Source organism: Camelus ferus, chromosome 3 (assembly GCF_009834535.1).
Source record: "Camelus ferus isolate YT-003-E chromosome 3, BCGSAC_Cfer_1.0, whole genome shotgun sequence".
Taxonomy (NCBI): Eukaryota; Metazoa; Chordata; class Mammalia; order Artiodactyla; family Camelidae; genus Camelus; species Camelus ferus.
The window spans coordinates 109133396-109160142 of NC_045698.1; the positions used below are offsets into that span (position 1 = coordinate 109133396).

Consider the following 26747-nt stretch of genomic DNA (forward strand, 5'->3'; position numbering starts at 1 on the left):
ACGATGCTGGCTCCAGTTTACATTTGGTCCAGTTATCTCCTTCACTCTTGAGTGGAAATGAGACAGTAAAGAGGAGTCCCCCAGGTCAGGAAGGGAGACCTTTCTCCCTCGGCTTTCCCCCTCCAGGCTTTGAGAGCACGAGCTCCTGGAGCCGGAGTCCCCTCTGCCAGTGCATTGCCTCCCAGGCCCCCGGAAGGCCTGCCCACAGTGCTGAGGGCACAGGAGAGCCCATCTATCTGCCGGCGGTGCTCCCTGAGATGCCCGGTGTTCTGTTTCAGCCAGAGCAGAGCATTTACAAAGGACCAAATTCCCTCTGATTAATCTCTGCTGAGATCCCTTTTCTTCTTGGTGACAGAGACGAGAGACTGTTCTGAAAGGCATGAGTGTATTTTCAGAAATTAAGATAAATTGATACATGCCATCAGGGCTGATGGATTAACAATTTGGCTCCAATTTCAGACCAGGACATCTATCCTGATGGGAAAACCCCAGAAAAGATGTTCCAAAGGCTCTGAAATTTCTAGAAGAGTCATTGACTCTCTCTCTCAGTCTCTCTCTCTCTCACAGCCAACAGAGCTTTTGTTTCCAAAAGGCGCAGTCACATTATGAGAGCTCTCCTGCTTGGCAGTTAGATGCTTCCCAGTCCTGGTGGTTGGATCAATCTTTAACTCTGTAGTCTGGCCTACACCCACCTCCATAAACTGCTCATCACCCCTTGCTTTCCCCCGACCCTCCCCGTTGTCCTCTTCCCCATTGCATTAGCTGGGACTCTTGGCTACGGGCGACCAAAATCCCAGTCAATCTGATTTAAGCAAAGAAATCAGAACTGTGGGCCACACAACATTCCAGGCCTGGAGCCAGGGACTAACCCAGCTCATTCAGGCTCTGTCTCTCTCAGTCCCTCAGCTCTGTTTTGTTCGGGGTTGGCTTCCCTCTCAGACAAGCAGCTCAGTGGAAAGAGAGCTTCTATTTCCCACCCTTCCTGCAGAAATCCCCAAGTTGAGTCTCCTTGGCCTGCTGGTCCCTTACACACCCCTGAGCACTGTTCTGATTGGTCAGCTGAACTCACATGCCCATCCTAGAGCCAGGAAGGTGGGATGGTTCCTATAGGTCCACCTTAGGGATGGAACCTACTGGTTCCCCAAAGGTAAGTCCAGGCACTGTGCCCAGAAAGAGGAATGGAGGTGGGTTAGGGCAAACCACCGATATCCGCCTCACCCAGCCATGTAGAACTGCTCACAAGCCCCAGGCTCGTGTGCCTGGCCGTCTTCATAGACATGTTCATTCTTCCTGAAATGCCCTTCCTTAGTCTGGCCAACCCACATTCATCCTTTTGGGTTCAACTCATATCAATAGATGGCTTCCTCTTGGCCTTACCTGAGCTCCCTGTGCTGATTAGGAGCCACCCCAACACCACGCGCAGCATGGCTCCAAATGCGTGACCCAAAGGTTGACCTGTATCCCCCACTGGACTCTGAGCTCCCTGGAGGCAGGGAGTGGGTCTTGTCCATCTGTGTATCCCTGTTTTTGGCCCATGATAGGCATTTTAAATGACTCCATCAATTCCTATATGATACAGCTGCCTTCATCCTGCCTTTCTCAGACTTACATCTCCATCTTTGGGTAATGGTGGTGTAGTGGATAGGGTACTCAGTGAGAAGGAAGGGCACTGGCTCTCTGTCCATCTGGAGACCCTGGACCAATCACTTGACCTCTCTGGCCCTCCCATCCCAGATGGTGCTAATATAACTTTCCTTCCTGCCTGAGATCAAATAAGATGCTGTGGAGAAAGCCCTTGGACTTAATAGAGGTGCAAGGGTGGTTTGGATTAGAGCTGGTGGTGGCAGAACAAGCAGAAAGGGGACTGCACAGTGTCCCCAGGAGGCCAAGGTTAGGATATCTTCCACTCTGAGGTCCAGGAGAGAGAGGTATCTGCAGGACAACATGGCTGAGCCAGTGTGAGAAAGATGGGGGCTTTGGGGCAATGTACGTGGGTACATCTTTTGTTAGCAGTTTGGCAAAATCTGTTACATTTCAAAGCAGGCACAGCAGTATTTGACCCAAAAATTCCAGGCCAAGGAGTTTAGCCAAGAGAGACAAAAGCCTAGATGAGCAAAGATTTAGGTAGGAGCTGTTTGTTGAAGCGTTATTTATGATAGGGAAAAACTGAAAATGACCCAAATGTATACCCTTAGGGGATAAATAAGTAAGAGCACATCCCAACAGAGGCGTATTATATAAAAGAAGTTAGATGCCTCCAAAATTGTGTTAAAAGACGTGAAAATAGTATATATGTGATTTCATGTTCAGTATTTTAAAATATGACAAATGCAGACAAACAAAAACACCTAAGAAGGATATCCTGATACAGCTGACATTGCTGAGCACTCACATGTGGTAATGTGTCGGGCTGTGTGCCCCCATTTTATAGATGAGGGAACTGAGGCTTGAGTGAAGCCACTTCCACAACGTCGTGTGGTTGCAACGGGGATTTCAGCCCTGCTTCTCTGACTTCAGGCTGAACCCTTGCCCTGATGGCCTCTGAACCATGGTGCCACGAGAGCCTATGGCCCCTTGGGGCATCGGGGTGGGAAGGCTACAGTGTGGCTGTCCTTTGCTAATAATGTGTGTCTGTGACACTGAATGCATTCATCATCAGTACATATCCCTTTTAAAATCAGGAGAAAAACTAAGACTTTTTTCTAACTAAGAATAGGGGGAAACATTTTTTCAGCCCTCCCTGTCATCCATCTCTCCCCATATACATCCCAATGCTTCATTTGGACCATTTGCAAATTCAGGGATGAGATTCTCCACAAGTGAGGCTTAAGAGTAGCGAGTCCTGGTGCCAGGACCCCAGGGAACGACAGAGCCCTGAGCACAGATTTGTAGGGTCTGCTGCAGGAGGAGGAGGCGGCAGCCCCGATGCCCTCGGAGAGAGAGATGGAGATGTTCTGAGGGTCCCACCGGGCAGGCTGGCAGGAGCAAGGGAGTGGTGGGAAGCCACACTAGGGGACGAGGGAGAGCCCTGTTCTGAGAGGAAACTCCCCAGCCCCACCCCGACCCCGCCAGCAGAGGCAGAAGGCCTCCAGGGTGAGTGGGTTTGCTCTGTCCGACGCTGGTACAGTTACCCAGCCCCACACTGCCTTGGGCAGAGTTAAAAAAGACAACTCTCAGATTTTCTTTCCATAAAACTCACAACATGGTCAAGAGGATTGAGTGAAATAGGGTGTATGAAAAGAAGGTAGGATGCCCCCTAGAAACTACTCAGGGGTGGTGTTGTGACCTGATGCCCCGAGTGCTAAGGCCAGGGTCCCTTAGATGGAAGGTGGCAAACCCCAGGTGTCCTGACTCTAAGCCCAGTGCTCATTTCGCTCCATCTAGGGTTGCAACCAAGAGAGAGGCCACGTCTGCAGGGGACCCCAGAAGTCAGGACCAGCCCTGAAGGGGTTAAGTTGCCACCCAGAAGGGTGATCCAGGGCCCCCACGCAAGCAAGCACCTGCCTCGCATCACCTCTCCTCATCCCCTCCACCGCCCCTTCCAGCCCCCTCTGACTCAGACCAGCTGCAGTGTCACTGCCGGGAACCCGGTGCTATCTCCTTCCTTCTCTGGGTTATCTGAAAATGCTGGGAACTTGCTCTGCTCCTTGCAGCATTTTCCCCCCAGCCACATGTACCCAGACTTTCTAAGAGCTGTCTGCCGGGAACAGGGCAGGCATTCTGCTCGTGACTATCAGCAGCCATTGGAAATTCTGTGAGCGTCTATCTGTGGGTGCCTGCCCCTCCCACCGTTCCTCCAGGACGATGGCTCAGAGGCTCGAGGGTCACCATACGTTGCTCCCTAACCAGCCACACAGCCATGTCTTCTTGCCTTGGTCTTTCATTGCTAAAAATGCGGTAATAACTCCTTCAGAGGTTTGTTATAAAAACTAAATGAGATAAAATGTTTGTCCTAGAGACAGGCAAAAAAGAAGGCAGTCAGTAAGTGGTTGCTGTTTAGATCAGAACCTTTGTGTTAAAAAAGGAGGCAGAACAGCACAAGATAAAGTACATTGGCTTTGGAATCAAACCACCTGGGTTCGGGTGCAAGCTCCATCAGCTAGTCACTGGTGACTTTGGGAAAGTGACCTAACCTCTCTGATTTCTCCATCTGTAAAATGGCAGTAGAATGATCCTCACTTCATAGCTTGGGTGTGAGCATGATTAGCCAAAATGTGTTAAAAGCTTAGCTCAGCACTTGTCACATAATAAATAATCAATTACGATGGCCATTAATGTCGGCATTGTGGTTTATGTGATGGGGCTGCCGTTGCAGGAAGACCGGAGTGGAAGGAGCTTTGAGGCTGGCAAGACAGAGGCCAAAGACCTTGGCTCTGAGCCCAGCTCTGGAATGAACTCTCGGTAAGACCTTGGACAGCTCACTGCCCTTTCTGCTGAACTTTGATTTCCTCACTAAAAGGGCACTAACAACCCAAACTCACAGGGCTGTCAAGAGATACAGTGTGAACTGGCAGGCACCATTAAACCACGAGGGGCTTTCACTAATCCAAGATGTACTGGTTCTCAAAGTGTGGTCCCCAGCCCAGCAGCATCGGTATCCCTTGGGAACTTATAAGAAATGCAGATTCTCAGGCCCCACCCCAGACCTGCTGAGTGAGACATCTTAGGGGCGGGCCCCAGCAGTCTCTGAGCAAGCTCACCAGGTGACTCTGATGCTCACTCGAGATTGAAAATCGTGGCTGTAATGAGTAGGCAAGGTCTCGTACAGAGTGGATGCTCCGGCGAGGCTGTGGAAAGACAGAGTCACGTGTAGGTTAGTTGACAGGTTGGCCTGCAAGTTCCGACACCTTCACCCCACTTTCAAGACTCTACATCAGTGGGTCCACCCTTGGCAGCCAGTTTCTGTTCCATCTCTTCCAATAGGGTCTTAGAGCAAGGCTGACCAATGACCAGGCCATGTGTGAATGAATAAATGAATGAATGAATGTGTGTTTGTCCTGGGCTGCATTGTTCATGTGCCCAATAGAGAGTAAAGGTGAGTGCACCTCAGCTGGCTCTCAGCAGCGTCCACACGTGGGGTCCAGGGGGTGGGGAGAGGGTTGGAGGTGACCCGAGCAGGGGCAGAGGCCTTGATTGCAAGCCCAGGGTGACCCCTTTGTTCTGCAGACAATACAAGTGCCGTTGGGGGTCTTTGTGGAAGACCATCATGGGCTTTAGAAAGACCAAACCAGGAGGTGCAGTCTTCCCTGGAGGTCTCAGATCTGCCTCATTCTGGGAGCCCCCTCCCCGATTCCACTCTGGGCTCTGCCACTTACGAGCCGAGGAGCCCTGGGGAAGGCACTTGATATCACGAGGCCTCAATTTCCTCACGTGTAAGAGGCACGCTGGTACCTTCCTCACTGGGTGGCTGCAAGATTGCTCTATTTCAAATACGAGTCAAAACCTAACACATCCTGCAACTTTACTGAATTCTTTTATTAAAGGGAAAAAACCCTAGTGTAAGGCAGCCACCCCTCATTTTTTGGCCAAGTTGACTATAAACACCTCAGGATATTGTTGAAACAGTCAAATATTTAATTTATTAATTTATATACATCTGCTTTAAACCATATCATATAAGAGATTAACTTAAAAGTAAATTTTTGTGGATTTTTTTTTAAACAATTTTTTTTTCCTACTCTTACCAACTGTACCCAAGGGTATAAGCATCTGAAACTAGCATGGTGGGGAGGATGTAGCCCAGTGGTAGAGCGCATGCTTAGCTTTCACGAGGTCTTGAGTTCACTCCCCAGTACCTCCATTTAAATCAATCAGTCTGACATGAATGAGGTCCTTTCATGCTGGTAAGGCTTCCTGAAGCAGTATCTTGTTGTTCGGAACAAGCTAATACATTCAAAATAGCCTGACCCTCTAGAAGATGATGATCCAACACCATTCCTTCTTTCTGAGGAGCATCGCATGGCAGACGTATGGCACCCAACACCAGTAGTGACGGCGGTCATGTGTCCAGGTTAACACCACTCGGATTGCTCAGAGCCCTCGGTGCTTCAGAATTACCTCATTCCAGCCTCATTACAACCCTGGGAGGTAGACACAGTTCATCCCATGTTGCAGATGAGGAAACTGAGACTTTCAGATTCACAAAACTTGCTTAAGAGCCTGGATCAGACCCTCAGTTTTAACTCCAGGACCGAGTTCATCACGGCTATCCTGTGTTCTTCCTAAGCACACAGATAATGTGGAATAATTGGTGATGATTATTATATTGATTGCATATTAATGGTGGCTTCCAAGAGCAACTGACTAGAGTTTGGGCTTCATTGGGGTCCTCAGCCGAGATGCCAACAGCAAAAGCCATAGCTGACTGCCATCTCCCCGCCGTGGGTAGGGAGGGTGCCCATCCCTTCCTGGTTGGTTTCTAGGCAGGTTTCCCTGACGGAGAAGACTCACCCAGCCCCTGCTCGCTCACGCTCCCCTCTCCAGGGTGGGCCTCTCACCGCTCCCCTCTGGGCCCCATTGTGTCTCCCTGATGCTCATCACCACTCGTTTCTTTCCTCCTCAGTTTAGGAGATAAGAGCGAGTAATTGTCTTTTATAGACACTGTAATGAAGCCTGTCATCACACAAAAGAAGTTTGCTAATAAAATAAATCAAAGCAGCCATGAAAATGAATGGGGAGCAAGCTTTTACAATTAGATTTGTGCTTGTCTAGTGGCATGGTGCTTCCAGGGAGAAGACTGTTCTGCAGGAGGAAACAGCGCTAAGAAAGGGATGGGCTGGGTGTGTTTGGGAAATCCTTAAGGTGGAACAAGGCTCCCCCAGCAGCCAGCTGCATCCCCCATGGGGCTGGAGGCTGGGAGAGGCGTGGAGGGGGAACGAAGAAAGCCAACAGCAGAGAGAGGCTGCAAAGATGTCATCTCAGTGGCGTGTCTTTGTCCCCATCCAAATGTGATGGGGTCCCGACCAGACATGATTCTGGCTCCTACCGGCACTGCAGCTCCTTTCCCTCTGCCGCCAGCTGGGCTCTTCTCCTGCTGGGGTGTTACCTGCGGGGAGAGGAGAACACCCTTGGGCTGCCACCCATGACTGTGCCCCGCACACATGGCCCTGTCACTCTCCTAGTGAGTTGCTGGTTCTGCCACCAGGTCAGTTAGAAAAACTACATCATCTCTCTGAGCTTCAGAGCTTTCTCCATTTGGGAAATCGGGCCATAGGATCAAAAACATGATGGTGTTGGGCGAAAGGGCAAATGCCAGATCATTTCAAGGTGGTGGTATTCCTCATCCTTTCGCAAACAGAGATGACTGACATGAATCAGGTTTGCTACAGGCAAGCATCAAGCTAAGTGCTCTTCACGGGTTGTCTCAAGTCATCCCAGCAGCCTTGCAAGGTCACAGTGACTGTCACCCACAGGTCACAGATGGGGAGAGTGTGGCTCCCCAGGTCACACCGCTGCACAGGTGGCGGTGGGACTGGAGAGCAGTGCCTACTTATAACCCCTGAGCTGTGGTTGTCATGGGTCTTGGGTGGCTGCTGCTTCAGCTGTGAAGGGGAGTGGGGGGCTGGAGGGTGCACAGGTTGGTAACCTGGACCATGAGCTGAACCTGGGGTCCGGGACCAGCTCTGGCCAGCTCCCCGCCCCAGGGTGAGTCTGGCTGTTACCATGTCCCTGGATGGAGAGCCCTCTCCAGCCTCGGGATTCTGCCAGATAACCAGCAAACACCATGGGAGTGGTGCCTGCTGTGTACGACGTGTTCTGGGTGGTTGGGGGGAGTTCAGAAGAGTTAGGTGTGCCCTGCGTGGGGCCCCCCAGACTGCGTAGGTGCTCCCAGAGGACTCGGGTTGGCAGCAGCTTTCGCTGAACAGGTGTGCGTCTCTGTGAAGGCAGTTCACGTTCTGACTCAGCTGTCAACGAATCACTACCAGGGCAGGGTAGCCGGGGAGGGAGCCCATCATCCGTCCAAAGCCAGGGCTCCTGCTGGGCTCCGGGCATCCCGGGAATCCGAGAGCATTTGCATGCCTCAAACCTCTGAGTAGATCAAGGTCACCCTGGTCCCTCAGGAACCTTCAGGCTGATGGCCAGCACAGTCCAGGCCAAAGAAACCTGAGGTCACAGCATATACAAGGATTTGGAAATTGATCATCGGTCTACATAAAGGAAGGTTCCCTGCCAGACAGAGCTGGAGACACAGCCTCGTTAGCTAATGCAAGTTTAATATGGGGTCGAGAGAGCTGGATGCTAGCCTAGTCAGCCGCCCAGGAGATGTTCAAAAATAGAGCACGGTAAGGTGTCCCCACCTGCTCGGTGCTGCTCTGCCTCCCAAAAGGCAGGTGGCTATATCCACCAGACAAAAGCGTGGCTTCCACATCAGTCACTTTGTATAAAGGAAGAGTTATTGTTATAGGATGCTGGCACCTGATCAATATCTCCTGCTTTGAAAATAAACTTCTTGGCTTGGCCTTGACATTAATCTACCATCAGGAGCCCATTATCTCGAGACCAATGTTCTGTTCTATTGACTTGCTCAATTTTTTTTTTCTCTCCCCCAAGATCAGAACATAATTGCATTTCTCCAGGCAGCGTTTCCACTAATGGCAGCCCCACACGTGCCTGTCCACTCGTGGGAAGCCCGGGACAGAGTACGCCTGGCAGGAGATGATGAGGGACTGAGGACCCTCAGGTGTGCCAGGTGGAAGAGCAGCCTGTCTAGAGCCCCTGAATTAATCAGGACACGGAGCCAAATCCCCAATACCCCGTCGAGCAGTTCAAGCTGGAAAAGGCTCTTTTGCCAGAGAATCGGAGTTGTAGATGCTCCCCCTCCTACCCCTAACCCCACAAACAAGGGACTATGGCAGCAAGATGAATACTAAATGTCCCGAACTCAGCTGTGTCCCACCATCACCACAACCCCATAAACCCTAAATCATGATTGCTTTTTACCTGCAAGAGCACTGGAGGCCTTCTCTCTCCCAACCCTGTACCCTCCAGGCCAATCTCCACTCCGCGGACAGAATCCTCTTTGTAAATCAGGAGTGGATTGTGTTGTTTCCGTCACTGAAGACTTTTGATGAAGACTCTTTCTTGTGCCCTGAGAGACCATTATGATTGTCCCAGCTCACCTCTCTGACCTCCCCTCCCGTACTCCTCCCTTTGCTCCCTCTGCTACAGGCCCCTGGCTCCCGACCTCAGGGCCTTTGCACTTGCTCTTCTCTCCGCCTGTTCTCTCACCCCTCAGATCTGTATGTTACTTTTGCCTTCTCATCCCTTAAGTCTCGCCTCAAATATTCCCTTCTAAGTGAGTCTTCCCCTGACAGGTGGGGGTAGTGCAGCATCCCATACATCCGAACAATGAGTCTACCCAGTTACCGTGCTTTGGCTTCCATAAAGCACACATCACCCTCTGAAACTTCCTGCATTGGTGGGCTACTGCCATAGGAAGAAATAATCATAAAGCAGTAGTAAACAGTGATTATCTCAAAGTTTGTGTGGGTCAGGGACTTGGGAGAGGTTTTACAGGATAGTTCTGCCTGGGTCTGTCATGAGGTTGTAGTCAGGGTATCAGCCAAGGCTGCAGTCATCTGCAAGCTTGACTAGGACTGGACAATCCACTTATAAGTTGGCTCATCCACACGGTGGGCAAGTCAGGATCAGCAGGAGGCCTCGCTCCTCACCATCTGTCCTTCTCCATGGGGCTGTTTGAGTTTCCTCCCAACATGGCAGTTGGCTGCCCCAAAGCAAGTGATCCCCGGGAGTAAGGTGGGAGCCACAGTGTCCTTCCTGGCCATCACTGCTGTAGGATCCTATTGGTTACACAGGTCAGTCTTCATGTGACTCATCTGAGAGGGAACTGCCTAAGTGTGCCAATACCAGGAGGCAAGGATCACTGGGGGTCACCTGGGAGGGTGCCCACCACACTGTCCCTCCATGAGAGCAGGGGCCTTGGCCAACTTACTCATTGCTGAATGTGCCCAGTACGATGTTTGGCATGTAGCAGGTACCCTATAAATATTAGTCAAATGTATAAATGCATCCTGGCAGCATCGAACACTGCTGTGACTAGGTGCCAAGTCTTGTGCTGAGCATCTGACCAGCAATATCTCATCCTCTGAACCTGCCTCACTTAATCCTTTACAGATGAGGAACAGAGCCTCAGAGAAGTTAGATGCCTTGATCCAAGGCACAAAGCTGGATAGGGGCTGAGTCAAGATTTGTAGCAAAGGATGTGAACCCAGGACTGCAAGGACGCAGGGTGGGGTGCGGGGTGCAGGGCTCTGTTTAGGCTGGGCCTCTCAGTGGGTGCGAGTCTGCAACACAGAACCTGGCAGTGAGTAAGCACTGGGTGCCCTCCTCGCTGTTTTTACTGCTGCTGTGAATACTGTGTTTTCCTCCATCTCTAGTTCTGTGAGTGATGGCTTTAGTACACAATCCAAGCTGATGCTTTCATGAATGCACCAAGGAACACTGGCCTTTGAGGAGGCAGTGAACTGGAGGCAGAAATATCATCTCTCGCTTCTTGCCCTGCAGGTGTGGATGTGTGGAGGCCGCATGGAGGACATCCCCTGCTCCAGAGTGGGCCATATCTACAGGAAGTACGTGCCCTACAAGGTCCCTGCTGGAGTCAGCCTGGCCCGGGTAAGGTGCTGGCTTCCCTAAGCGGGTGAGAGGTCGGCCTACGGCCATCAGCAGAGCAGAGGCACCCTCTGCCCCGGGCCTAGCAATCCCTAGGTGTGAGGATGTTCCCCCACCCCACTCCCCAGGTGAAATCCAACTTAAAAGAACTTACTTAAAGCCTTACTTAACCACTTTATTTGCTCTGTGACCTTGGAAAGATTGCTTAACTCCTCTGAGCCTCTGTTTACTCCTTTGCTTCAAGGAAGCTCATTTTGTCCAACTCAGCATTGCCTGGAGAATTAAGAAGATAACACAGTTTCCCAAAGTGTGACCAATGAGATGATTTTAGGTGGTAGACAAAGGAACATTATTATTTACATGTGTTTAAAATGTGGATTAGTGTAGCAAATTGGTGATTTCACAGACATTATTACTTAGGATAAAGCTAAAGTATTTACAAAGTTAGACTAGCTATGATTTCAAGAAACACATTAGGAAAACTCAATACAGGTGGAGTGGTGTGTTTAGGAAAGACTGAGACAAGGTATTTAAGCTTTTAATAAACATCAGTGTCTTTCTCTTCTCCCCATCCCCTCCCAACTTTCATGCCAAAAATTCTGTGTCAAACTATTTTACTGCCTTAAAATGGTTTGTATCAATCACTGCTCGCATTAAATTGGTCAACAGTGTACAAATGGAACTGTTAGCCAGAGGTTTTTGTTTTGTATTTAATGAGAGTTCACTAAACCTCAATAATAAATTTTAAAATATTAAGAGTCTTGAAAAAAACCAAGGTGACAGCAAAAGAACAGCGAAGAGTAGGGAGGGTCCTCAGAGGGAAAGAGAGCCGCAGAGAGGTGCGGGGGGATCTGGAAACGTCACCGCACAGCTTTGCCTGGTGGAGACCCCTCCCGACAGGGAACCCGGTGCGAGCCTGTTTGGCTTCAGACCACACAGCTTCCTTCTGCTCAGTCCTTTGCCTACCCTCCCCTCGTCCTCTGACGACGTGTAGAATTGTAGCCTCTGGATCCCAGAAGAGCCCTTGTCCTGCGGCTTACAAGGAAGACAGGCTCGAAGAGAGCGGTCTTCCCGGGCTCCCTCCGCGGGTGGGATGCTGGGCTCAGGAGGCGGCCAGGGCTGCTACGGGGACCGGCGTTGAGGGAAAAGAGAGCCGGCAGTGCCCTCTAGTGGTTGAAGCTTCCAACGACAGCCGCCCCAGCCACCCGTGCTTTGGGTAGCCCGGTTCCACGGAGATCGGGTTCTAGATTCAGCAGGAGAGGCAGGAATCACGTTTCATCTTTAATACCACTGGCAATCCTGGAGGAGGTGCCAGGAGGGAAAACTACCCAGAGTTGCTGGAAAGCCCAAGCCTCCGACTCTTCCAGGTACTAGGGACTGTGAGACCACAGGGACACCTCTGGCCCCTGAGCAGGACGACTTCTAAAGCATCCTTTCCCTATCCAGAAATGTTATGTATAAGACCCGCCCGGTAAAGACACACTGCCAAGTCCTGTTTATTGATCCACAGATGAATTCAATGGCTAATAGCCAACTGTAGTAACATGTGAAGATTTCATGTGAGCCAGGCATGGTGCAAAGCATCTTACGTACTTCCATCACTTAATTCTCGCTTGCTTTTAATCCTCATTTTAGAGGTGAGGACAGTGAAATGTAGAGGCACAAAGTAAATAGAGCCAGAATTCTAGCCCACTTGGTTCTGCCCGGTGCCTGGCACAGAGCGATTGTCCCTTAAATAGTGACTGCTAATGACAGCAGCAGTATTCATGTCAGCATTAATATTAGCAAGACTGGGCAGTTGATTTCAATATCTTATCGGAATTCTGTGTTTAAATACTGTAACTTCTTTTTTCACCTGTCAGTACTGAATTAGTTTCTGTTGACTTAAAACCAGTTAATCTGGGCGGTGCCCATGTAGGTTGGCAGGACCAAAAGTGCCTGAATCAAGCTCCTCTGACTTTTCATCACAGTATCTAACTGCCCTCACCTAGTTGCAGGTCTTATTTTACATATTTGCTTAATGTTTTAACAACCAGATACTTCTGAAGCATTATCCCCCGGAACATAGCATGGTTAGATTTGAGGGCTGATATTGTAAAAGCCCAAAGAGAGCCAGATAAAGAGGGAAACCAAAGTCTTACTAAAGGTGTACAGACATCAGGACAGTCAGGCAGCAATGGAGCAGAAATTCAGGAACCAGCCACCAGCTTGCCTGCCTCAAGAACAAGTAGCTGATCTTAATTCATTTACTAAATTTGCTAAAATCCTTCTCATCTGTACCTCTGAGAAAGGGATCTTTGGGAAGGCAAGAACAGAAACCCACTCAAACTTGGCAAAACAAAAGTTGATTTTTGTTTGGAGACATTCCAAGAATCTGGGCAAATCCCTGTGATCCAAGCACGAGAAGAGTGGGGGGTGCCTCAGACAGGACTGGGACCCAGAGCTAGGAAAGTGTTAGGAGTAGGGATAAAAGGGGCACTCCTACCACTAAAATCCCACAGCCCTTTTCATGACTCGCAGGGGGAGAGGTAATAGAAATAAATGTGAAGTCCTTTACTTTGCTCCAGTCAACTGTACAGAAGATCAAGATCTGGGAGAAATGACTTCTTGAGCCATGTATGGAAAAATGCAGTTTCATTAAAATAGGAATTTAAATATCAATTCAAATTAGAATATTATGTGTTTGATCCTTTAAAAATAACCCTGGTGAATTTCAGCACCTTTCCTTGGTCAGATTGGCCATCCTTGCTTGTGGATGAAGAGAAAACCACAGTGGTCTCTGTATCCTGAGCAAATCAGACAGTGAGCCCGAAGACCTGGGTGGGCAGAACTGGAAAAGGAGAGTGTCCCGAGGTGCAGGCCCCTCTAGGCCTTCAGCGTTCTGAGCACAGTTTTAAATTAAAACCAGCCTCTGCCGTGCAGTGGCCCTCATGGGGTTAACTCTATTCCTGAACTGTTTTCTGACCCACTGTTGACCTCTTCAGCACTCAGAAAAAATGAGGCAGCGGCAAGGACATTTCGTAGTTTCCTAGCCCCAAACTCAGAGCCAACACAAGTGAGGAGTTGGAGGATTTTGGCTTTGATATCAGGGCCTCCCTCCTGTTGGCTTCTTTCCTCCTTACTAGGGAGTCAGCAAACTATTTTTGTGTGGCCCGTGAGCTAAGAATGGCTTTTACTTTTTTAAAGAGCTGAGGGGAAAACATCCAAAGAAGAATAATATTTTGTGACAAGAAAATCAGATTTCAATGCCCATGAAGCGTTACTGGAACACAGCCACACCCGTTCACTTACGCAGTGTCTAGGGCGGCTTGAGAGCTACGTCAGTGTTCAGACCATATGGTCTGCAAAGCCTCAGATATTTACTCTGGCCCTTTACAGAAAATCTGCCAAGCAGCCTTACCTTCTGTTTCTGGAGCAGTCATTTACACCGAGGTGTAAGTGCCCGATAACAGCCTCAAGCCCTAACTTGCTGAAGGGTAAACCCTTCAGAAGGAAATTTGGACTGCAGTAGGAAAAAAGCTTTCTGATAAAGCCTAGAGAATTAAGGGGGTTGGGGGATGTCTGGCAACAGCCAGGGGTTGGAGGAAGATGTTTGCGAGCAGAGCATGTCCCCTGAGCCCCAGGGTTGTGCTCTTCCAAGCCAGCTGTAAGCCAGCTTCCAAGCAGGCGGGATCTGCACTGCACACGGAGTGAGGCATTTTCATCACAGTTATGCAGAATTCCCTTTTCCTCTCTCTCCAAGTCTACTCACCAACAGGATGTTTCCTCACTGGCTACTGCCTCTACTCGCCAGTAATGTGCTGTCATTTTTTATTCATTATCTCTGGGCTTCACCAGGAAAGTAGCAGCTACTTTCACACCTCAGAGGATTGTGAAATATTCCAGCTGCTGAAGGAATTATACCTTCTGCAAATTATACTTTGTTTTTACCAGGCAACATGGGCAGCACCCTTCCTTGAATATGACAAAACCCACCTCAAATTGGGGTAAGCAGAAAGGGAATTTACTGACATGGAAGTGGGGAGTCCTCAGGTAGTTCTGGCTTCAGACATGGCTGGATTCAGGAATTAAAAGAAGATATGTGTTCCTGGCTCTCGCCCGCCACTCTGCTTCACCCTGCGCTGACTTTTGTCTCAGACAGGCTTTGCACAGGGTCCAGCAGCTCTTCTAGCATCCTATCCATCAGATCTTATCCTGCAATTCTTCCCTATGGTTCCAGAAAAAAATCCCACGACTAATGCCTCTTGATTCTGATTGGCTTGGCTTAGGTCACATGCTCATTACTGACCAATCCCTGTATCTGAGGCTGTCTGTATTCCCATTGGCCAGGCTGGGTCACATGCTTTTTCCTCCAGACAGTGAGATAACAGTAAGGCAGGGGCGGTCCCCAAAGGAACATCAGTGGGAGGTGACCACTAGAAAAAGAGGAAGTGAGAGATGGGCAAGAAAAACCACAGCAGTGTATCATTCAACTGTAAGTTGTAGAGTCCTTAAGACATGCATAAGTAATAAATAGAAATATAGAAGGCTTGCCAGAAAGAGAAAGAAAAATACCATATGATATCACTTATATGTAGAATCTAAAAAAAAAAAAAAACTTATTTATAAAACAGGAACAGACTCACAGATATAGAAAACAAACTTATGGTTACCAGAGAGGAAGAGGGTGGGAAGGGATAAATTGGGAGTTTGAGATTTGCAGATACTAACTACTATATATAAAATAGATAAAACAACAGGTTTATACTGCATAGTACAGAGAACTATATTCAATATCTTGTAGTAGTTTATGGTGAAAAAGAATTTGAAAACGAATATATGTATGTGCATGTATGACTGAAGCATTATGCTGTACACCAGAGATTGAGGCAACATTGTAAACTGACTACAATGAAAAAAGTAGTAACTTATATACATATATAGAAGGCTTAAAAACACAGTGGGGCTAGAGTCTTTGATGCAACTTAAAAACCTCACCCCCCACCCCCACCGTCCGCCCCCACTCCCCGGACCTTTTGCACCCACTCCGGCCTCAGCCCTTCAGAGAGCCTGACCCTTGCACCTGCCTGTCCCCTCCAGAACCTGAAGCGAGTGGCGGAGGTGTGGATGGACGAGTACGCGGAGCACATCTACCAGCGCCGGCCTGAGTACCGCCACCTCTCGCCTGGGGACGTAGCTGCCCAGAAAAAGCTCCGCAGCTCCCTTAACTGCAAGAGTTTCAAGTGGTTTATGACCAAGATCGCCTGGGACCTGCCCAAGTTCTACCCACCGGTGGAGCCTCCGGCTGCAGCCTGGGGGGAGGTGAGCCTGGCGGGCGGGGCCAGCCGCATAATTGGGACCCGGGGTGCCCCGTGCAAAATGCGCGTGCAGACCCCCGTCCACAATTCAGGGAAAAAGCACAGGGAGAGGTATAAAACACATATGTCTTGTTCGTTGCTTTCCGTGGTCACCTAGCCTCGTTGTGGTGTTTTTTGTTGTTTGCTATTTAATGTTATAAGTAGAGAAAATTAGAACTTCACATTATTAGCATGGATTTCACCACTCATCTTTGTATTTTGCGGTGCTAGTTTTAAAGGCAAAGAGAGCATTTAACTCAGGTGCAGAATGGGTGAAATTTCACCATCTGTATTTCAAACCTTGTCCTTGCCATGTGTGTTTCTTACCAAGACAGTGGAAACACTGCACAAAACTAACTCAGCTGTTTTTATTTCACTTCATGATACTGTACGAGCCCTATCCGTGCTCTCTATCTTGGGCTTGCTGAGGAGTGAGGCTGAGCTGAAGGAAGAGGAACTGTAGGTGCCCCATCTTTCCCTTCCTTCTGTGCTCTTCCCTGCTGCTGAAGTGATTGGCTCAATCAGGGAAGTAACTCAAGTAAGACAGGACATGATGGAGTTCCCAGGTCCCTCCTGTGTCTCTGACCACCACAGCTCTTCTTTGTGCAGCTGAAGCCAGTGCTGTTGGAAAGGAGGGCGTGGCCTCTGGGACATGCAGGTGCCCCCACTTAGTCATAGCTGTGATAGGCTCCCCCGTCCTCACTTTGAGTCTCACTGAGCTCCCATGCATGTGGGACCCCAGGACTTGCGGGGAATCGCAGGTGTTGTGTGTAAACTCAGCAGAAAGGAACAGCAGATGCTCCCATAGCATTTATCACCTCATGCTCCGTGGTCCTGGCAGACCTCACTTACAGGCTCAAAGATAAAGTCGTTAGAGCGTTTAAGACAGCAACAGTAGAGCTTTAAAGCAAACAGACTCTGAATAAGGGGTCCTGGGTGGCTGCCCGAGTCCCACACCCAGAGCTGTCCTGCTGGAGGAGGAGAGTCTTACGTTAGGGAGAAGCCCTGCAGCACCAGATCCTGGCTCCTGAGTCTCCAGCTGAGAGAGAGATGGATGTACCGGGGCTCATGGCAGGGGCACAAAAGCATAAGCGTTGTGAGTGCCCGAAATTCTTTTTAAAGTGAAAAGGGGGGATTTATGGATTCCCATAGGAGCCTTGGATAGCTGTGTCTTCAGCTGCAAATACCTGGATCCAGGGGCTCAAATGACATCAGTCTCTCTATCTTCTGCTTAACTGCACTCCCCTTTGTGCTGGCCTCGGGCCGAGAGTAGCAAGATGGAGCCCAGAAGCGTCCGGCTGACAAACCCCCAGCTTGGCCACCCCAGCAGGAAGTAAACACCTCTCTCCCGGGAGAGCCAGCAGAGGTCCAGGAGTGAAGTCTGGTTCTTGGCTCCTGCACCCATTACTGTGGCTGTTGGAGGAAGGGGGAAGCAAGGGGAGGAGGCTCACTCTGGCCACAGGGTGGATCAGGAGTCGTGGCCCCAAGGGAAAATTAAGGTGTCACCAGAGGAAGGAGAGACGCGTGTTGGGCCAGCAGAAACACCAGGTGTCACGTGTTCACATTCACACAGCAAATTAGAGGGACCTTTCCCGACTCAGTCGTCGCCGTCTGCCCAGCACCACCCACCACCAACACAGGTTTTCTAGAGGAGGTGTTGTCTTGATTTCCCTCATGAGGCTCTTTGTTTCTTTGCCGCTTATTGGCTTTCTCCCCCGTGTTAGTTCAGGTCCTCTGAGAAGGAGGCACCAAGATGGCACTGGACGTGCAAGAGGCTTTTTTGGAAAGACACCTAAGAGAAAAAATGAGCAGGGAGCCTGGAGCGTCTGGGAGAGCTGTCAGACCGTGATGCTGGTCTGCCCTCTGGAAGGGGAGAGGCGAGGGAGGCAGGCTGGGGTAGGAAGGGCCCAGCCTGCAGGTAGGCTACGAGGAAGTCTGGCCACGTTAATGAGCAGTCTTCAGGCCACATCACCGGCCAGAGGAGTCCACATCTCCCGGGAATGGGCTGGCCACCTTAGGCACTGGCTGGAGGCCTCCCATGGGGCTGTGGCCTCTTCTCGGACGTGGTGGTGGGTGCAGAACACAGCAGCTGGGCATTAGACTCCCTGCAGCGGGACATTGCTGTGGGGCCTTTTCACAGCCGCCACCCTCCCGACCCCGCAGTGAAACCAGGAGCGATGTCTGTGAAGTGGGGACTCCCTGCCATGACACCAGCACCTAGCATGGTGGCCTGCCGTGGGCATGCTGACTGAGCACCTAGGCCCCCACACTCCCCCACCCTTCTCCCCACCACAGCAGCCCCATCCTAGTGAGACCACTGCTCTCCTTCGGATCCTGCCTTTCACCCGTCCTAAAAGGCAGAGTCCAAGGCCCTAACAGCAAAGACCCTACACCTTTTCTAGGGTGATTTTCGAGGTAGAGCCTGTAGATCCCCTGGAATGAGGGTAAACTTTTATTTCTGGACCTATGGATTGAATTCTCTGGGAGTCCTCCTTCTAAACCCCCTCACCCCCAGGACCCCGCACACTGTAAGACAGAGCAGAGTTTAGCGGAGCTGCGTTCTGCAGACCGAGTGTTCCTTTATCGAGAGGCTCAGGGCCTGTTCACCAAATCAGGGCAAGCTTTATGGGGACGATTCAGAGCTCAGCCCAGGTGATGCCTCTGCCTTGGTTCCCTCCTTCCGCCCCAGCGGGGGCCCCGGTGGGTATCTCAAGGTGCCTTACTGGTCCACTCTTCCCTTCTTTCTTGCCCAGATCCGCAACGTGGGCACGGGGCTGTGCACAGACACAAAGCACGGGGCCCTGGGCTCCCCGCTGAGGCTGGAGAGCTGCGTCCGGGGCCGCGGGGAGGCTGCCTGGAACAACATGCAGGTAAGGGCTGCTCCTGTGCCGTTGTGGATTTTCTGGCATTTGGGGAGTGTACACTGATATAAGCCTGTGATGCAGGTCCTTTGCAAAAGCAGAGGGTCAGATGATGCAGGGCACACACATGGGCCATACCTGTCTTTATTTGCAGATTGTATGATTATCTATGTATAAAATTCAGTGGGAGAGGGGAGGATATAGCTCACTGGTAGTGCCTGCTTAGCATACATGAGGTCCTAGGTTCAATCCCCAGTATCTTCATTTAAAAAAAAGTCAATAAGTAAACCTAATTACCTCCCACTTCAAAAAAATAAATAAAATGAAAATAAAGTAAATTTTTAAAAAAGAAAATTCAGTAGAATCTACAGGGAAGCTACCAGAACTAATAACTGAGTTTAGCAAAATTGCAAGATAAAAAAATCAATCTATATGCTAATAATGAAGAATCAGAAATTAAAATTAAAACAAGCTCTCACAATGACAAAAAAATATGAAATACTCAGATATGTAACTGACAAAAGATGTGAAAAACCTGCATACTGAAAGCTACAAAACATTTCTGATAGAAATTAAAGAAATTCTAAATAAATGAAGATATATACCATGTTCATAGGTTGGCGGACTCTCCTGATGTTGGTTTTTTCCAAACAAATACCTAAAGGCAGCACAACCCTAACATTCTGGTAGGCTTTTTTGTAGAAATTGAGAAGCTGATTCTAAAATTCCCATGGAAATGGACAGAATATAAAGCAGCCAAAACAAAATTTCAAAAGAAGTACAAAATTAAAGGCTTAACACTACTTGATTCCATGATGTATCATAAAGTGTCAGTAATTAAAACAGTTTCATGTTGACATAAAGATCAATGGAACAGAATAGAGTCCAAAAATAGACCCAGTCATATATGGACAACCAATTTTTGGAGATGTTTAAAGGAAATTCAGTGCAGAATATATAATCTTTTCAACAAATGATGCACACTCATATGCAAAAAAAATTTTTTTTAATAAACGCCATATACTATAGACAAACATTAACTCAAAATGGAGCATTCATAAATGGAGCAAACATAAAACCTAAAACAAAATCTTTTAGAAGAAAACGTAGGCAAAAGTGTTTGTGACCTTGGTAACCCAAGCAATGATTTCTTAGATAAAACAACAAAAGCACAATTCGCAAAAGTGTTTGTGACCTTGGTAACCCAAGCAATGATTTCTTAGATAAAACAACAAAAGCACAATTCACAAAAGAAAAACACTGATAAGTTGGACTTCTTCAAAATGAAAAACTTCTGTTCTTAAACGGAGACTTGAGAAAATAGAAAGGCAGGCCACAGCCCGGAAGAAAATGTTTACAAAGCATGTATCTGATAAAGAACTTACATCTAGAATATTCAAAATTCAGTGAGAAAATAAGCAATGCAGTTTTAAAATGGGCACTGTACATTTTAGCAAAGAAGGTCTATCAATGACAAACACATCAAAAATACTTCATCACTTATTAGATAAATGGAAATTAAAATGATAACCTATTAAAAGCAAGGATGTCGGTGAATTGGACCCATACACTGCTGATGGGTATGTGAGTGGCACAGCTACTTTGGAACAGCCTGGCAGTTTCTTAGAAAGTTACGTGTTGATTCATCACATGATCCAGCCACTGCACGTGGAGGGATTTATCCAAGAGAAAAGAAATGTTGTGTATGTCCATACAGTGACTTGTACATGCATGTGCATAGCAGCTCTATTTGTAATATCGAAAAACTGGAAACAACCCGAATATCCAAGAACGGATAAATTGAGTACCACGCACTGAAGTACTGCTCGGCAATGACAGGGAATGAACTGCTGATAAATGCTGTTATTACATGGGTGAATCTCAACAAAATTATGTTGAATGAAAGAAATCACACCAAAAAAAAGAATATATACTGAATATACTGTGTAATTCCTTTTATTTAAAATTCCAGAAATTGCAAACTAATCTCTAATAACAAGAAACAGATGCGGGGTGACCCAGGGCACAGGGAGTGAGGAGGGACAGGAGGAAAAGATTACAGAGGGGCCTGGGGACGCTTTGGGGGTGATAGGTATCTTATATCCATTACCTTGATGATAATGGTTTCGCAGGTGTAAACATATGTCAAAATGTATCACTGTACACTTTAAATGTGTGCAGTTTATTTCATGCCAATTATTCTTCACTAAAGCTTCTGGGGAAAAAAAAAGTTTACCAGTCAAATACAATATGGGAACCTGGTTTGGATCCTGATTCAAACAGACTGTGAAAAGAAATAAGTCAGTCAGTCCGGGAACACTTGAACTCTGGATATTTGATGATTTTGAGGGCTTTGGGGTAACTTCTCATTGTTATCGTGGCACTGACTGAAGTATTTACCCCTGACATGATACCATGTCCAGGATTTGCTTCAAAATAATGTACAGGTGGGGGTGGGCGGCAGAGGAGCGGAGCTCTAACAAGATTGGCCGTGAGTTGGTAATCACAGAAGTCAGGCCATCGGAACAGGTGTGGTCAGTATACTTTTTTCTGGACCGCCGTGTGTAAAATTTTCCATAATTACCAAAAGAGAAAGTCCCCTAACTTTGCCGTCCACTCATCCTGTCCCTGTGTGCGCAGGTGTTCACCTTCACCTGGAGAGAGGACATCCGGCCTGGAGACCCCCAGCACACCAAGAAGTTCTGCTTTGACGCCATCTCCCACACCAGCCCCGTCACCCTCTACGACTGCCACAGCATGAAGGGCAACCAGCTGTGGAAATACCGCAAAGTAAGAGGCCACGCGGGGGATCGGGGAAGCCAGCTTGATTTTAAAAAGAAAAAAAGCAATGTGGTGCCTCACTCCTCCCCAGATCCCCTCACTCCTGCATTTGGTCCACAAACCTACCGTGCCCAGCTCTCCAGTCATTCAAAAGAAGCCAGAAATCCAGCTTTCTGGATTGTGAAATCTCTAGAATCGTAAATGTTGGCAACTGAGTCCATTTTTTTTTAAACAAAACTGCCCTGAGAGCCAATGAAATTTGACTGGAGACGGGCAGTGATTAGGGTCCTGGCACGGAAGTGATGTGCATCACTTCTGCCTGCATCCCGGAGGGCACAACTCAGGCCCGAGGCAAGGCCGACAGCCAGGGAAGGGGGCAGTGTCCGCTGTGTGCTCAGGAGGAAGCTCAGACAGGCCTGGGAGCCTCCCTGCCTCCCTGCTCTTGCCGCTGCTGCTTGTCCATCTCCCAGCACTGCCGGGCTGATAACCTCCCTGTTTTGCAGGACAAGACCCTGTACCACCCCGTCAGTGGCAGCTGCATGGACTGCAGTGAAAGCGACCACAGGATCTTCATGAATGCCTGCAACCCCTCCTCCCCCACCCAGCAGTGGCTGTTTGAACACACCAACTCAACAGTCCTGGAAAAATTCAACAGCAGCTGAGCCCTCCGGTTCCCGTCCAGGCCTGGCGGGGTCCCCTCCGGCACTCACTGCCGCCGCCGCCCTCTACCAACGGAGGCGGGGCTTCCGTGGGCCCCGTCATGGAAGAGGTGCTGGCCCACCGGGTCAGGGCAGAGGGGACCCTTGAAGCTGGGCAAGGTGTCCCCCTGGCCCAGGGGGGCCCTGAGTGATGGAGCTGCAGTGGAGAACAGACCCCACAGGAGGCCCCCTGACGGCATCGTGGAAATCTGGAAACTCTGGAGGGCCTTTTCAGCTCAGTCACCTCGTTCCCTGGAGCATCATTCGGGAGTAGTGCCAGGGCAGCCCTCAGCCACCCGGAAAGGGGTCCTGCGAGGCTGCCTGGCCTTCCATTGACTCTTTAATGATGGTCCATTAGAAAGAGAGACAAATTCTGTCTTTTGGGGGGCAGCTTTTAGCACCAGCGCCACCCGTAGCAGAAGGGAAGGAAGTCTTTCTGCGGGCCACTGGTTTCAGCCTTTTAAATTTTTGCCTGCTTTGGGATAACTGCAGTTACTGCCCAGCGTCTGTTCTCTGTCACAGCCCAGGAGACGCAGTCGAAGGCCATACCTGGGGCCCTCAGAGTGTTCAGTACTCAACACGGGCCAGCTGCCAGGCCTGGGGTTGGAAGCGGGACCCCCAGACATTCCTTTGCACCATGGACATCTGGGGGGTCTCCCCTTGCTCTCGGGGTACCAGAAATGCCCATTCCCGTGCCGTCCAGGCAAAGGACAGCCCGGCCACCAGCTTTTCAGGGCTGCGTTTCACATGGCCTTGAGCCTGTGGCACAGGCCTGGTAGGAGCCCTCCAAACTAGAAATTCTGGCTGAATTTCCCTCATCAGTGCTTCCATTTCTCTCTATCTCTGTCTCCTCTCTCTCTCTCCCTCTCTTCTCTCTCTCGGGCAATTACCTGCCACAAGAGAGGAACAGAGGTGTCGGGTGTTCACCTCACAAAGTCCAGAGGCCTCCAGGGTGGACCGTGGGCACAGCACCTAGCCTCTGACTCATCATGGTTCTGGTTTTCATATGGAACTTGAGGATTTTTTAAGAACTCTGTAATTTGATCATAGGCTCGGATGCCACATGGGATTCTGGTATTCTCACATCCAATATGGATTTTTAGAATGCTGTGATGAAAAGAGCCAGCCAAGGGTGATACGTGCAAGGCAGCCCCCAGCCTAGACATAATCTAAGTCCAAGGTTGGTGGTGTTGTGGTCCATCAGCTCATACTGGAGGCCTTGGTGTGTCCCGGTCCTCGGCCCAGACCTCACGCCTGCCACCTCCCACCAAGGCCGCAGCTGCAGTGGAGAGCAGGCCCCAGTGTCCCACGAAGAGGTGTGCACCCAGCTCCATGCCAGTCCTTTGTGTTCACCTCTTGCTTTGTTAATTTTGTGTCAGACTCCCAGAGGGCTCCCAAACTAACAGGAAAGGTTTCTGTAACCAGCCTCCCACCCGCTGATTCCAAAATGGAAATCGCCTTCTATAGCCTGTGGCTCCCAGCAGCTAGCCCAGGAGGCCCCTGAAATCAGTATTCCACTTAGAGTCGAGCCTCTCAGTTGTGTTATTTACTAATGAAATAACTGAGGCACAAATCTGGGAGCAGAGCCACGAATCTGCTTCTGCAATGCAGGCTGATCTCAAGGCCATCAGTCAGCTGGGGAGGGAAGGAAACCCAACCACTACCACCCCGAATAAGCATGTAGCTGGCAAAGCATCACTTCCACATCTGCCTCAGCACAAGCCCTGCTCCAGCCCCCGTCCTGCCGCAGGAGAGGCAGCCCCAAGCTTGCCAAGCTTGCTTGTCCAAGTGAGTGCTCTGTCCTTACAGGTGGCCCTCAATGCGAAGGAGTCGAAAGTTGAGGCCCCTTCCAGAATCTAGGATAACAAGTGTTGCAGTTTGGGAGAGGTGAGTTAGGATGCAGAGTAGTGCAGCATCATTAAAATAAAAACTGTGCCTTTTAAAAAGAAAAAAAATGCAAATGTACAGCCAATCCCAAAACTTGAATCATTTCCTAGTGCCTTGCTAGACAAAAATAAAGGGGCAGGGTTGGGGGAGGGGGAACATTTTTGGTGGTGTGTGCAGTTCCTGTCGGATGAGTGTGTGTTTCTTAATGTCTGACCTAAAGCAGGAGGCATTGGGCCCAGAGCAGGATCTAGGACGGAGATGGCCCCCAAGGGCCAGAGGCCAGAAGGTGTTCCACTGAGTGAGAGTGACACCCCAAATTTAAAGGGCAGCTGGACAGCTTGTTTAGTCTGGCCAAGAAGGGCCTCAGCAGTCCCTGGGAGAGGCCCTGTTTGGAAGCCACGCCTGCGGTCTCCCATCCTAGCCCCCAGGTGGAGTGCAGAGCACTGGCTAGATTTCCAAATGGTCCCACTCCAAGCGGTGACAGTGTTCTCTACAAGACGGGGATGCATATGGAAAGCAGGAGCAACAGCAAGCAGTCCTCAGCTATCCTCTTTTCCATCCCTTGGTTCTCTTTTTGAGTCTGGTTTTGCACCATCAGCAGGGATGGGCAGGTCCTCTGAGCGCTGTGGCATTTGTAATTGCTGAGCCCATGGCTGCAGGTGCTGCGACTTGACACAGCAGGTAATCGGGAAGGAAGGAGAAAAGGCGTTTGTTAACTAACCAACTGATTGCACATACTAGCCACTCATTGTTTTGTCTTCATTTGGCAAAACCACCTGTTTCAAGGATCCAGGTCCCTGCACCACCCCGGCTGATGCTCAGGAAAACAGCCAGGAGCCTGTGGAGGTGCTGTCAGCCTGTTAATGGGGTGAGAACGTGGACCCCTTTTCCTCTGAAGCCTTTCTTCTAAGCCTGAGGTCAGAAAACAGGGTGTGGCTAGGAAGTCTCGTGCCTGTGTGGCCCACCAGTAGCCTTTCCAAAGGGAGAGTCCAGAAACATTTAGGAATGCAAAGAACATCTTTGCTGTACATACAAAGCCTTGCAGGTGGCTGCATGTGCAAGCATGAGTGTGAACAGCCATTCCACTTTGTGCCTCCCGTTGGGGTTTTCAACTTTTAAAACAGTCCAGAAATTGTTAATTCCCCATTTTAGGAAGAAATAGCTCAGAGGCAGAAGGGGATACATCCACAGAAGAGATCTGATGGGTGATATGACATTAGGACCTAGGGAGAAAGGGCGGTTCTTGCTGAAGATGTAGCACATGGGTTCCCAACGTCCACGTCATATCACTTTTCAAACCCTCCTACCTGTTGAATTTCTTTTTCTTAAGTGGCTCCGATTTCTTCCTGTGCATCTCCATTTTACCAGTCTCTGGAGTTAGAAAAGAGTGGCAAAGACTTGACAGTAGGAACTGAGAAATCTGGGCTCCTTGCTTCAGCAATCCCTAGTTTGTACAGATTGGGTGATCTTTTATAATTCTTAGGAGGCAATGCATTTTTAATTAAATTTTCTGAAGATTTCTGAGTGGGGGAGAGGGGCAAGGAGTGAGTGTTGTTCTGGAGTTACTTTCTGCTTTCAGTTGATGCTTTTTCGTGTGAAAAATCCAAGGAACATTTTAGTTCAAACTTCATCCTGAGCCAAGGCCCACTGCCACCTCTGGGGTGGGAGTTGGACCTACGTTGTAAGTGACAAGGTCCTCTTAACATCCACTCCACAAATGGCTTTGATTCAGCCGGGCCAGACAACAGGGTCAGGCTTCTGCTCTGTGGTAGGCTTGAAGCTGGATTCCAGTGGGATTCCAGGCTGGGAATATTTGAGAAGTCAGACATATTCCGTAATGTAAGCCCGAGACCGCCAACATCTCATCTTCTGCCTGGAAAAGTGAGCCTTTGTGAAGACCTGAGTTACCATGTACAACTGTGATTGTGACTGTTGCTGAGTAAACCTCCAGACTTTTCTCTAACGTGGTCTCTGGCTAATTCCTTGTCCTGCGCCATCCTCCATGCCATCATTCCCCAACGTATTCATCGAGCACTTACTCGGTGCCTGGGCCCTCTGCTGGGTCCTGAACAAATTCCCAACAGCCATCATTCTAGAGAGGAAGCCAGACCTAAAACAACTAACCACAGTGATTTCCGATGTGAATAGGGCTATGGAGGATATAAAAACAAGATATTTTAGAGACTGTGGTAGGAACCAACATCAGGTAGGACGGTCTGGGAATGCCTCTCTATGAGAGCTGAATGACATGAGGAGGGAGTATGAGCCAGGAAGCAGTTTGGAAGAAGAGAGTTCCAGGTGAAGGAAACAGATGGTGCAAAGGCCCTGAGGCAAGAAGGAGTTCCTGTGTTGAAGGTGAGCTCGCAGACTCAGGTGGGGTAGCCCACAAAGGGTCTTATAGACTACATCCAGGAGTAGAGGATTTCAGGAGGGCAGTGACAATTTAAAACAAGCTTAGCTCATTTCTTATGCTCACCCATCAGCCGCAAGTCTCTGCTTACCAAAACATTGTGATGCTTTTGAGTATTAGATTACATAATAGAGTGCGGTGGAAA

General features: G+C 49.3%; 1 protein-coding gene across 3 annotated transcripts in view; it reads left to right on the plus strand.

Annotated features, from left to right (window-relative positions):
• GALNT10 (polypeptide N-acetylgalactosaminyltransferase 10) overlaps positions 1-26155 on the plus strand; it is a 260526-nt gene extending 234371 nt beyond the window's left edge. For 2 of the 3 annotated variants that reach the window (XM_032477168.1, XM_032477167.1), the window contains 5 exons: positions 10525-10632; positions 15709-15930; positions 18719-18835; positions 21467-21616; positions 22111-22269. In XM_032477168.1, the coding sequence (XP_032333059.1) occupies positions 10525-10632; positions 15709-15930; positions 18719-18835; positions 21467-21616; positions 22111-22269 (756 nt within the window). Of the gene's footprint in view, positions 1-10524; positions 10633-15708; positions 15931-18718; positions 18836-21466; positions 21617-22110 lie in introns of all 3 variants that reach the window. The other variant, XM_032477166.1, reaches the window with a different exon arrangement.
• Positions 26156-26747: the final 592 nt, after the last annotated feature.